We start from the raw sequence: 13,755 nt of genomic DNA on the forward strand, positions 1-13,755 counted from the left end.
CAACTCCTCCGGTCACCCCCCTCTTCCCTTCTTCCCTCATCCGCTCCCTTACCCACATCTTTAATCTCTCCCTCTCTACTGGCGTCTTCCCCTCCCCCTAAAACATGCGCACATCACCCCCATACTCAAAAAGCCCTCCCTGGACCCCACTGACCTCAACAACCTCAGACCAATTTCCCTGCTGCCACTCACTTCCAAGCTCCTTGAGCGCTTGGTCTTCGATCGCCTAAGCGCCCACCTGACTGACAGCAACCTCCTTGACCCACTACAGTCCGGCTTCCGTCCCCTACACTCCACCGAAACTGCCCTCCTCAAAATCACCAACGATCTACTAACCGCCAAAGCCAAAGGCGACTACTCTGTCCTCCTCCTCCTAGACCTCTCCGCGGCCTTTGACACAGTCGACCACCCCCTCCTCCTTAATAAACTACTCTCCCTTGGCATCAGAGACACCGCTCTCTCCTGGTTCTCGTCCTATCTATCCCAACGCTCCTTCAGCGTTTCCTACAACGGTGCCACCTCCTCCTCACTCCCCCTCTCTGTTGGGGTCCCCCAGGGCTCTGTCCTTGGACCCCTTCTCTTCTCCATCTACACCTCCTCCCTTGGCAAACTCATACACTCCCACGGCTTCAATTACCACCTCTATGCTGATGATACTCAAATCTACCTATCCACCCCTCACCTCACCCCCACATTCTCCGCCCGCATCACTCACCTCCTAAACGACATCTCTGACTGGATGTCGCTCCATTTCCTCAAACTCAACCTCTCCAAAACCGAGCTTCTCATCTTCCCCCCAGCCCGCGCCCCCCCCATCCTTTCCATCACTACCAACAACACCACCATCAATCCCGCCCAGCAAGCCAAGGTCCTTGGCGTCATTCTGGACTCAAACCTTTCCTTTCAACCTCATATCAAATCTCTCACAAACACATGCAGGCTCCACCTCTGGAACATCTCCAAGATACGCTCCTTCCTTACCCCAGACACCACTAAACTACTAGTACACTCCCTGATTATCTCACGCCTGGACTACTGCAACTCCCTCCTCACCGGCCTACCCCAGTGCAGGCTCTCCTCCCCGCTTCAGACCATCCTGAACTCAGCGGCCAGACTCATCCACCTCACCGGCCGCTCCACCTCTGCCACCCCCCTCTGCCTCTCCCTCCACTGGCTCCCCATTGCCCAACGCATTAAATTCAAATTGCTCACCCTGACCTATAAGGCCATTCACAACACTGCCCCTAACTAGCTCACCGACCTGATTCCCAGGTACCACCCTACCCGTACCCTTCGCTCTTCACAGGACCTCCTTCTATCTTGCTCCCTGGTCTCCTCCTCCCACGCACGACTGCAAGACTTCTCCAGGTCCTCCCCCATCCTCTGGAACTCACTACCCCAATCCATCAGACTGTCACCTTCCCTCCTCACCTTCAGGCGCTCCCTGAAAACCCACCTCTTCAGGGAAGCCTACCCCACCCTCACCTAACAGCCGCTGCCCTTCCCTCCTCCTACCACTCCATCCCCCACAGCCGTTTCCTCCTGTGCCTCTACCCCCTCCCTCCTAGATTGTAAGCTCGAAAGAGTAGGGCCCTCTTACCCCTTGTGTACTGTTTGATGTTACTGTTCTGTTTCATGTATTGTCCCCCCTCTATTGTACAGCGCTGAGCAAACCCTTTGGCGCTATATAAACTCGATAAATAAATAAATAAATAGATGGATGGAAATTCAGCCAGTTCAGCAGGGACTGGCTGAATTTCGATCCATTATGGGCAAGCTAGTTGTACTGAAGTCTATACCTCAATCGACTTCAGTACAACTAGCCTGTCTGTTTTCTTTTCGTTCGATCACTACTGGTGACTATAGCTGCCGCTGTCAGAATACAAAAGCTCCACGGAGGGATTCCCCCATCAACACATTTAGTGGTTGCAGGAAAGAAAATTTCTTAATGTATGGCCTGCTTTAAACTTGCTAATGTATGTGTATGTATAGGCAAAACAGAATAAGTAGGGTTGAAACCCTACCATATTTTTTTTGTTGTTTTTGTCTGTGTCCTGCTGGTGAAAAATCCCATCATTTCTTACTGTGGAGATGCAACAGGAGGTCAGTGGATATTTCCTTAATGTGAGCAGAATTCCCATATTGGACAGTTGTCAACAGAATATTTATCCACTTTGGAAGATTACTTCTCACCTTGCTTTATGACAACTGTGAAACTTAGGATTTCTACTTACTTTCTGTCTCAGTGACTATGATCACCAGTACAAATAGAGAGGGGTATATCTTACCAGAGAGATACAGACAGCCATGAGAAGGGGTATAACCTTTCCCCACTCTATCTAGTACAATATACAGTACTCTATATACTGTATAATATATAAATGTTTCAGTTACTTTGGTGGACAATCCAATATTCTGCTCACAATGGTATAAAGAAATATTACTGTGGATTGAAGGCTAGTTTGGCTGAATTACATATTTAAAAATCTATCAATTAAATATTCATAATATATTTACAATCAAAGTTAAAAAAGGACAATGTCAATTTGTTACAAATCAAGGCCAACTCTAACCAAAAACTGTATCTGTATGATGAATTGTACATTGTTTTTTTTCTCTCTAAGATTGCATTGGAGAGATTTTCCTGCAGCAAATTGAAACTGTGGGATGGGGCTGAAGAACATACTAAAGAAGTCAGCCAAACTGTGGGATGTAGCTGAAGTACATACTAAAGAAGTCAGTCAGTCATTCTCGAGCATCTAGCATACCCCATTATCTATTTATTCTATACTACGGAGAATCTCTCGCAGAAGGTGTGTCACAAATATACAAGCCTGATTTCCCATTTATGGGCAACTGTCTATCATTTAGGTTTCTAACGGGAATGGCAGTTGCCCATAAATGAGAAATCAGGCTTGTATATTTGTTTTCTGAAGGCCTGGATATATAGCAACAAAAGAACTCTTTTCTGGTTGGATTTGCCGTCTAGCCCTTAGAAATAATAATTGTATTTTTGTACAAAATCAACAAAAGATGTCTTCATTCACTTACTGCTTCCCTCTTTAGATTCATGTTCATCTCCTCCATGTTGGTGTCAGAATGCCCATGGACTGAGCGGCCATGAACATAGTAACCATAGCGTTTGTGGGACAAAATGAACACTGAAATCTGCCAGTGAAAAAAACGTTAAGAAGCAAAAGTTATTAATGTAATAGAAGTAAACGGTATGGGAGCATTTCAAAGAATTTGTTGAAAGCAGAATTCCAGCCAAAAACAATTAGATGAAAGGAATAACGAATTAACACATAAAACATTAAAAAAAAAAAGGATTTTGCTCCAACATTCACCTTCAGTCCAGAGATTTCCCACACAGTACTTTTTTTTTCCTGCTACTACATGTCCTTAGCCTGATTACCAGTATCAATCAACCCACTTCCTCTTAGCCTAGGTCAGCCTGGACCTGCCCCAGTCTGTGACTGGACAGCAAAAGAGGCAGCACAATGATGAGCTCATCTATCAGTGTGGGTTCACACATGTGCAGTGCGGATTGAAACTCAGGTTTCACAGCTAACTGGCACAGTAGTTATTCAGGTCAGGTTTACATCAGGTTCAGGTCAGGATTTTATCCTGTTCACAGCTGATGACGTGCGGTTTATAAACGGTTCCCATAGAAGTCAATAACCTGTAATCTGCACCTGAACCAGATCACACTGTTCAAAAATCATACAGGATTCCTTTGCAATCCGCACTGCCAATGCACTGGACAAATGTGAATAGGCACCATAGGAAACAATATTATTTCACATGTCATGTGGAGGGGATGCGGTTCAAGCCGCATCCAATCCACATATATGTGAACCGGCACTTACTCTGTTTTCTCCTCCTATCAGCATGCTTCTTGTCAGCAAGCACATGAACTGATTTGATAACCTTAGACTGTAAGCTTCTTTGAGGACAGGGACTGATGTGACTATAGCAAATGTAAAGTGCTGCACAAGTTGTCTGTGCTATATAATTGCCTGTAATAGATAAATAAATTGGCTCCTTATACTGCTTTTTTACTCTCACACTCAAGCACAATGTACAAGGATTAAAAGAGACTGATAACAGGTAAAATGTGGGTACTTGCACTGCTTGCATTAAAAAAAAGAAATTGAATAATGTATTATTGATTACAGAGTTGCATTAATTGTGCGTTTTATATATGTCTGGAGTTCAAACTCAATATGGTTTCTTCTATAACATAATTGCCTGCAGTAAAGCAATTACAAACTGGATCAGTAAGACAAACTTAATTGCAGCTTGATTCATAAATTTCTCTTTCTGCTGCCCTGAAGCAGCACTGTGACAGTATAAAACCTACAGGTACAATTAAACCATGGTAAGCCAAACTACAATATTAATATAGCCTGAATGGACATGCTTCCTGCATGTAGACGCCCCAGCCCTGGCCTCATCCAGGAGAAAAACAATAGTGATCTGCTAAAAAGATATAACATGGCCCTTGATTATACCTGCAAGCAAGATCAATGTGGTGTCTGCTGGTACTCACAGATTTAATGATCGCTCTCCAATCCAGTCAAAACTGGCCACATTCTGCAACAAGGTTTACAGATACCTTTACACATTTTAAAACAAGGCATTATCAGGATTACTTACATTACTCATTGAACATAAATCAACAAACTGTCGGATCTTGTCTTCCACAAATCTTTCATAAATTCCAGAAAAAAACAGAATCTGAAAACATGCAGCAAAAAAGAAAAAAAAAATAGTGTTTAAATGTGAATTTTGTAAAAAATTATGGTAAAAAGCCTTTCCTATCTTCACCAATACCTGTAAACAGCCAAAGCCAAGCCACAATGCAGAAGTCACACCATAACGCAGAATACAACTCCATGGGGCTCTGTAATCTTGTGGATCTCTGGAGAGACTTGAAGATGAATCCCGTAATGCCAGGTTTTCAAAACCAACAATCTGAGAAACATATAACCATTATAAAAAACGTCAGCACTAATCTCTCATAATAAAACAGCACAATAACAGAGAAGTCAGTTAGGGTGGCTTCAGGCTGATCTGCTGTGATTTGGCTGTAGCGCAGTGTACCCATGGTTTTCGTGCACATTCCCCATTCTGTTATTTCCCTCTGTTTTAAGGAATTTTCTGAAAGGGCATGCAGGACTTTTGGTGCGCTTTTAGAAAGCACACCAAAACCTCATGAAATTCAATGTGTTTCAAAAACTTGCAATTACAAATCAGCAGAAAAAATGCTAATTCTTTAAAATGTTTTAATTTAAAAGCTAAAATATATTAGTCATCAATACAACAGCTGATAGGTTAATGAAAGCCACCCAAAACAGCTTATTTTAGCTGAAAAAGGATGCCAACATCTTCTTCTGTCTCTCAGGGGACTACAGTGAAGAATCTCAATGCTGCAGAATTACCATGCTATTGACCTTTGGGGAGAGAATGTTGCCTTAACCCCTGGGTGAGAACTTTATATTGTGGTCTGATTTTGACTGAAATACTTTAGTCATCAACAATTGTGCTGTCAGAAGTTGAAGGAAAAAAAAAATCGAACAAAACATATCAACCTTTAGAAAGAAGAGTACAATGAAAACTTGAAAGAGGGGGTTGATCTTGCGCACTGTCTGGATTTCATTCCATTCATTTGCAATGAAGTAAGATCTCCAGATACTGACAGGTGCAGGACCACTCTTCACACCACCTTAAAAAAAAAATATGACAATGAATAAATTGCAGTTATAGACTGTCTGCATCCAAGGCTGATCATTCATAAGTAAATCGCTTCATAAATCAATGATATGGGAGCAGCTGCGTTTAGCTGTCAGCCTCCCAATGCTTTCAATGGGGCTTCTGCCACTGCTAATTGTCGGAAACCCCTGCTGGGTCTCCTGCATCTGTTCACTAATGACCCCATTAGAAAGTGTGAATGGGGCCTTAAAATGTAATTCCAGTCAAAAAACATAACTAAGCTTAAACCTGCTCCTCCCCCATTCTAAGCCTATTCCTATACTCTGTAAAAAGTAAAGATGCCTATATATACCTATTCTGAAGTCGCTCCAGTCCGGTCACATGATTGGGTCCTAGTGCTGGCTTCAGTGTAGAGGAGGCACAGCCAACATCAGCTGTCCCATAGGCTTACTATGGGTGATGTCATCGGCCAGGCTCTGCAGCCGCTGTCGCTGCTCTCTTCTACACTAAAGCTGCTGCTGGAGAGACCAGACCAGAGTGAATTCAGAATAGGTAAGTACAGACATCTTTCCTATTAAAGGGTAGTGTGAACCCAGCATAAAACACTGTAAAGTGACATGTCAAAGAGAAGGCACCTCCAGGTGAAACCTCTTCTGCAGTGAAATCTGAGACCAGCTTCCATGATTTGAAACCTTGCCCCAAAAGGGCAGCCTTACTAACCATACCAGCATGACCCAGGATTCTGGAGTCCCCTTGAGCTCTGAAGGAGATCCAAAGCAATGTACGGACACCTGGAGGTAAATGCCATTGCATTAGGTGCCACTGTTTTGGTGTGCCCATAATCTTAAAACTTAAAATAAACCTGTGTGTCCCCACCCTGTATATGCAAAATATAATGCTTGTTCGGTCTATGAGGATCTAATAAAGAGGAATAATTACTTTACTCTGAAGTCCTGTAGCATCCGACACTTTGGACTTCTTCAATCCTGCCCCAGAATGCTGGCAGTTCCTCTACATCATTACATACCATGTAGGAACAGCTGTGGCTGCTGGTCCTGCACTGTACATAAGGATGTTGGCGAGAAGGTAAGAAACACAACTGAAGAAGAGGAAGGGCTTCAGAAAATGGTCATCAATACTGCAACTGCCTGGGAGGAAGCCTGTGGGGTTGTGGGGTATTCCTGTACATTAGAAACAGCAGACTCTTGGGCAAAGATTTATTAAAACTTATGCACTCAGAATCTGGTGCAGCCGAGCACGGCAGCCAATCATCTCCAAACTTCAGCTTGATCAGTTAAGCTTTGAAAATAAAACCTAGAAGTTGATTGGTTTCCATGCAGAATTGCACCAGATTTTACATGCTCCGGGTTTAGCAAATGCACCCCTTGGTGTCCAGTCTGCAGCCTTCCAGTACTTATTGGGCAGCCCCTGGACTCCAGTAGTAGTGGGAGTGAGCGCATTGAATTGTAAAGGATTTATGGTTTAAAGCAAACCAGTGCAAAGCAAATGGGACTAACATTAAAGCAGTGATCTCTACTAGCCTCATGTAACATGCTTCTAGTCCCTCATTCAGCAGAATGTCACCAGTCTCCAATCAAACCTGTAGAATGTCCACAGTTTTTAACCATCATTCCCATGTATTTTCTAGTATGCCTGCAGTCTCTGAAAACCTTCTCAAGCATTACATATACTGAACTATATGAAGCCCTTCTATAATGTCAGCAGCTGCAGCTGGAGCTGGGCTGTTATTCAAGACTCTTTAGAATGTGCTTGCCACAATATCCTAATGGAACCCATATGGACTTTTCCTGCAACACCTGGTTTACAGGTTCAAACACTCAAGTCTATGTTTGACCACTCCAAGCCTTTCAATTCTGTTTTTGACTTAGAAATACACATAAAAGTATAATCTCACCTTCTGATTTTAAGGTTCTGTTTTTGGGTCTTTCCCAGTCAATGAAGAAAATATCAATGGTCAGCTGAGAGATAAGAGTGTGCAAAAACTGAAGGGCCTAAAACAGAATTGATACAAATACCTTCAGACACACACAATAAGAAATATAATCTGTAGAATCACTATAAATAAATATATGTTTTAACTAATTACAACCCAGGAACACACCAGGTACTTAGTAAATCCTTAAATGTCCCACAACCCTGCTTAGTGTGCAACTTCTGAGTTGCAGATGGCAGGACCATTTATGATGTCAAAAATATTTACATGTGAATTCCAAGGCTGGGTATTAGAATTCACTCACAGTTTCCTCTATTAGCAGCCCACGTAGGGCAGCACCAGAATATCTGCAATCAGTGTGTGTGGAGGACCCTGCGAGTTAGATTAGTACAGCCACCATTACATTGTCAATTCACACAAAGACCTTTATATTTATCAGTGAAGGTAAGAATGATCACATGGCTGACAGTAACAATTGTTATGACAAATAAAACATGCATTGTAGCATGGTGAATATGTTTTATCACATCCCTTCCACAGACCAGTGCCAGTATTACTACTTTGTGGCCAGGCAGCTTGGCAGTTTCAAAGAGAAAATGAAGCAAGCCAAACATAAAAAGCCAACAGGAGCATGAAATTATTCAAAAAAATGCTATTATAGCTGCAAGATCACCCAATTGCTGAAAGCTGAGCATCCATCCCATGGAGAAGCTCCTGGGGTAGAAGCTCCTTGTGTGCATTCTATGTCCAATGATAGACTTTGTGGGAAGTGGATTTCCTAGCCCTGAGTATGGTAAGAATCACAGACTCAGAGATGCCTGTCCCTTACAACCTGGGCTTCAACAGCCATGCTATTATAGTCAGAGACCAATAAGAAGGATGGCATATTGGTCCTTGGGAAAAAGGTCTGGCAGGGCCTATGGACAGTCTGCTAACATTCTTAACAGGTTGGCATACCACATTAACCTGAGGCAATTTAGAGCAATGTATCACTGGTACTGGATTAGCATCTTGTGAATACCTGAGGTGCAGAGGAAAGGCCAAATGACAGGGCCACAAATTGAAGATGTAGAAGGTACACAGCAAAGTTTAGAAAATGCTGATGCGATGAAAAGATGGGGATATGTAGGTACGCATCCTTTGTGCCTGCAGATTTCATACAGAACTTCTAAGCCTAAATAAAGACATTCCAAGCTTTAAGATGCAAGATGGGGCAGATTCCCCTTTGTGCCTGGAATCTGAACAGTTCAGAGTAAAGCCTCCTAAAACCATTCTGCCACAGTGAGTTGGGCAATGACACCCTGATCTAATGGACCTCTCTTGTGCTACCTGTGTGGTGACAAAGCAAGGTCAGAAGTGCGGAGCCAAGGAGGGGAATGAGAACAAAACTCAAGCGTGTAGCCCCAGGAAACCACTTCCTGCATCCAAGCACCTGAGATAAAGCATATACAAGTGCATGCAAACACTAATACACACACCCCCCAGTTTGGAAAGTGGGGGGTGCACTTTCATGCCCAAGAAGACTGAGGTTTGGCAGACTTTGAGTTTGGACATGGAGTTTTCAGACATGGAGTAATGAAAAGGACTTTTCTTAACCTTCAGTGGGAATGATGAGTTTTCCCAGACTGAGTCTTAGTCTTCATTTGCTGAGAAAGATAGGTGCTCTTTTTATCTGTGGTGATGGCATACAGAATAGACCTTAAGAGGTGCTGTCCCTCAACGGCCATGTGGAGTAACCACTTCTTACATGCTGGTTCCACAGTCCAGTACTTTAACCAAAGTGCTGTCTGCCTGTGGACTGGCAGGAGACTCATGTGGGAAATGAGATGGGAAACAAACAGTCCTACACAAAAAAGAAAATCTTGTCAGGGTATTTCCATTCTCCTTAAAGGAGAAGTAGGTGCACAAGATAGGTCTTGGTGGTCTTAGGCACCCTAAACAATCCTAGCCTAACTACAGCACTAGTGGAAGCAATGGTTTAATCCTCTAGCTTCAAAGTGGTGCATACTGTGTCAATAAGAGACAAACAGGTCTCATTTAGTTTAGGGATGATGGCAGAAGACCAACTCTTGGAGGCAAGTTCAACTGGTAGGGACTGGAGAGATATGGAACTGGGCAGAGTTTCAGCTGCCAATGGCTCAGAGGATGCGGGCAGATTTGATTGAGAATCTGCGGGGGAAGGTGCAGGAGAGCACTTGTGTTGCCTCTGTATACAGAGTCATTACACAATTGTGTGAGCAGAGGAGGCGGCCATGTCGGACAGATTAGAGAAGATTCTAAAGATTGTACAGAGTATAGCAAGAACAAAGCAAGATGATTCCAGGCTGCAGGGGGGGCAACCGGAATAGTGGGACTGCCCCCCCCCCCCGTGCTTAGGAATCAGACCTGTTGCAACCTTGTGGTGGTGAAGCAGTGCTGCTCAGGGTACCAGGCAAGGGCTCAGGTACTCGCAAAACCCAACCATTGGTAGCAGGTGAGGGCCGGATAACCAGAAGTGACTGAGTCACTTTAGGTGTGCAGCAGGAACAGACTGATTATTGGAGTTCCATTTGGCTCTTGGCAAATCAGGAACAGCAGCACGAAGATTCTTCTTCAACACTGAATAGAAGGAAAGCAGATGTTGTCAGCACCTAATGCAAAAGAATGAACTCTTCCTCAGTAGTAACTGAAGGGAACCTGGTATTTTATAGATGCCCAGCAATTCAAATAAATCTATTATTATTACAGGTACTTGTATAGCGCCCAGGGGCGGACTGACAACTCATGGGGCCCCTGGGCAATAGGGGATCATGGGACTCCTGTGTCCTTGCCCAAACTCAAAGAGCCTATAAAAAAGGTACCAGGGGCTTCTCATGGGGCCCCCTACTGACCCCGGGCCCTCGGGCAGTGCCCGAGTTTCCAAATGGTCAGTCCGCCCCTGATACCGCCATCAATTTACGCAGCACTTTACATACAGTATATTGTACATTCAGATCAGTCTCTAACCCTCAAGAAGCGTACAATTTATGGTCCCTAACTTACATTCATACATACACATACTAGGGCCAATTTAGACAGGAGTCAATTAACCTACCAGCATGTCTTTGGAGTGTGGAAGGAAACCGGAGTACCTGGAGGAAACCCACGCAGGTAAAGGGAGAACATGCAAACTCATGAGGTAGTTCCTGGTGCTCTGCCTGATCAGCTTACTCACTGAGTAAATTTTCAAACACACAGCAAGCACTGAGGCAAAGGCAAACGGCTCTGGACCTGGAAAGTGCTTCACAGCTAATTTGTTCCTAGATACAACCTGGAAAGCAATTGCCTGAAAGTCACTACCAGGCTAGCTCTGCAACATCCAGCCCAGTGAGGTCCAGTCACAGCACTACAAGAAGGCAAAGCTGAGGATAGGCCACACTGGGTAGCTCCTTTCGCAGGGCCAGCTCTTGCAGCATATCTTGATTAGAGAAAAATTTTGAAGAAAAAAATAGTGCTACTAAAAATCAGTTAGTCCTTCACTAGAAGAGATGTCCATCCTCCTAGGATACTGAGGCAACTGGTAGTAGGAATAGTTTTTTTTTTCCTCAATGAATAGAAATACATTTTTTTTTTACATTGTTGTGTATTTGTCAGCCTATAATTTAAACAGTGGTCAGGAAAAGGTTAAGAAACAATGCCTTATACTGGACTAATGTGGACTGGTTGGTCAAAGCACTGTATAAAGATACTGCCATACCTTCAAAACAAATGCACATGATACATAAGTTATAAAGTCTTTTTCATCACTGGGTAGAGGCAGTAGCACAGAGACATATTGCTGACCCTAAAAAACAAACAAGACGCTGAAATTAAATCAAACTCTTTCTTAAAGGAAACCTGATATTTTTAATTATTATTAAGCATATACTGATTCAACATACAGTACATACAGTTGTGCTCAAAAGTTTGCATACCCTGGCAGAAATCGTGAAACTTTGTCATTTATATTGAAAATAGGACTGATCATGCCAAAAAACCCTGTCTTTTATTTAAGGATAGTGATCATACGAAGCCATTTATTATCACATAGTTGTTTGGCTCCTTTTTAAATGATAAAGATAAACAGAAATCACCCAAATGGCCCTGATCAAAAGTTGACATATCCTGGAATGTTTGGCCTTGGTGCAGACACTTGGGGCAGTAAAGGCTGCTTTCTGGTAACTCTACCATGTAGCTAATTTTTGTTCAAGTATTGTCATATTGTGCTCCTCCAAAACAATCATTCCAGAGAAGCCTGTATTTCTCCTGAGGTAACCTGTGGGTTTTTCATTGTATCCCAAACAATTATTCTGGCAGTTGTGTCTGCAATCTTGCTTGGTCTACCTGGCCTTGGCTTGGTATCAAGAGATGGCTGAATTTTCCACTTCTAAATGATTGAACAGTACTGAAAGACATATTCAAGGTTTTGGAAATCTTCCATCTCTATAAAGTTCCATTACTTGTCACGCAGGTTATTTGACAGTTCTATTCTGCTCCCCATGGCTCAGTATCTAGCCTAGTCACTGTATCCATGTGAAAGCTTTCAAACTCATTGACTATTTATATACAGATACTAATTGCAATTTAAAAAGTCACAGATGTGGGAAATTAACCTTTAATTGACATACTAACCTCTTGCCCTCCAGAGGATTTACCCCTTTCCTGACCAGGCCATTTTTTGTGATGTGGTGCTGCATTACTTGAACTGACAATTGCGCACTCATGCAACGCTGTACATAAACTAAATTTATGTCCTTTTTTCCCACAAATAGAGCTTTCTTTCTGGGGTATTTGATCACCTCTGCGTTTTTTATTTTTTGCACTATGAACAAAAAAAAATACTGACAATTTTTTAAAGAAAACAATATTTTTGACTTTTTGCTATAAAACATATTCAATAATAAAAAATGAAAAAATCTAATTTCTTCATAAATTTAGGCCAAAATGTATTCTGCTATATGTCTTTGCTAAAAAAATCCCAATACGTGTAAATTAATTGGTTTACGTGAAAGTTATAGCGTTTACAAATGGCGGTATAAATACTGGAATTTTTATTTTTTTAATACTAGTAATGGCGGCGATCAGCAACTTATAGCGGGACTGCAGTAGGCATTCTGACACTGGGTGGGAACTGACTAACTGCCACTGACATCCCCAGTGACACTAATACAGTGATCAGTGCTAATAAAAAGCACTGACACTGTACTAATGACACTTGGCAGGAAGGGGTTAACATTTGGGGCGATCAAAGGGTTAACTGTGTGTTGTGTGTGTTTTACTGTGTACTGTTTTATTAGGGAGACATGCTGTGCAGAGAGATATAAAAACAGTATGTCCATGCTGACAGAAGAGAGACCTGTGTTGTTTACACACACGTCTCCCCCGTCAACTTTCCCTGCCAATCGGCGAGTACCGGCCGGGAATCACCAGCCAGGACCCAGTGATTGACATCTCTAGCAGCCAATAGCGGCGCAAGTATTTATACATGTAATTTTGCGCAGCCCTGCCACCCTGTAGCAGTACTTCTGCTATAGGGTGGAGGGCAAGCTGTGTGTGTCACCTTGTGTGTCTGTACCAAGGCCGAACATTCCAGGTAAACTTTAACCTTTTGATCATGGCCATTTGGGTGATTTCTGTTATCATTATGATCTATAAAAGGAGCCAAAAAAGTTATGTTATAATAAATGGCTTCACATGATCACTATCCTTAAATAAGAGACAGTTTTTTGGGCATGATCAGTCATATTTTCAATATAAATGCCAAAATTGCCTGATTTGTGCCAGGGTATGCACACTTTTGAGCACAACTGTATGTATAAGAGTAATCTGGAAGAAATGAGTCCCAGTGCTTCTCTTACAAAACATATTATAAGTTATAAGAGTTAGTGAAAGCCTCAACACAAATAGTAGCTACAAATAGTAGTATAACTAACCTCAGGCCACTGCACCAGTTTCTGTCAATGGTGGGGTCAAAATTCAGGATTGTCAAAAAGAAATGCCCGATGACCAGCAATGAGATGGCATATTTGCCTGAATGACATCAGAGGCATCTTGACCAATCCATGTAAACAGGGCAATTTGTTCTGTTG

The 13,755-nt window shown here is 42.7% G+C and overlaps 1 protein-coding gene across 3 annotated transcripts in view; it reads right to left on the reverse strand.

Annotated features, from left to right (window-relative positions):
- Nucleotides 1–13,755, reverse strand: part of TMEM67 (transmembrane protein 67) — a 58,595-nt gene that overhangs the window by 8,273 nt on the left and 36,567 nt on the right. For all 3 annotated transcript variants that reach the window (XM_089666913.1, XM_089666906.1, XM_089666920.1), the window contains 6 exons: nucleotides 11,385–11,471; nucleotides 7,631–7,727; nucleotides 5,595–5,728; nucleotides 4,837–4,977; nucleotides 4,660–4,740; nucleotides 3,052–3,168 (listed from right to left, as the gene is read on the reverse strand). In XM_089666913.1, the coding sequence (XP_089523039.1) occupies nucleotides 3,052–3,168; nucleotides 4,660–4,740; nucleotides 4,837–4,977; nucleotides 5,595–5,728; nucleotides 7,631–7,727; nucleotides 11,385–11,471 (657 nt within the window). The remainder of the gene's footprint in view (nucleotides 1–3,051; nucleotides 3,169–4,659; nucleotides 4,741–4,836; nucleotides 4,978–5,594; nucleotides 5,729–7,630; nucleotides 7,728–11,384; nucleotides 11,472–13,755) is intronic.

This window comes from Staurois parvus, unplaced genomic scaffold, assembly GCF_062004578.1.
Source record: "Staurois parvus isolate SC_StPar_1 unplaced genomic scaffold, SC_StPar_1.0 ptg000052l, whole genome shotgun sequence".
In the NCBI taxonomy this organism is placed as follows: domain Eukaryota; kingdom Metazoa; phylum Chordata; class Amphibia; order Anura; family Ranidae; genus Staurois; species Staurois parvus.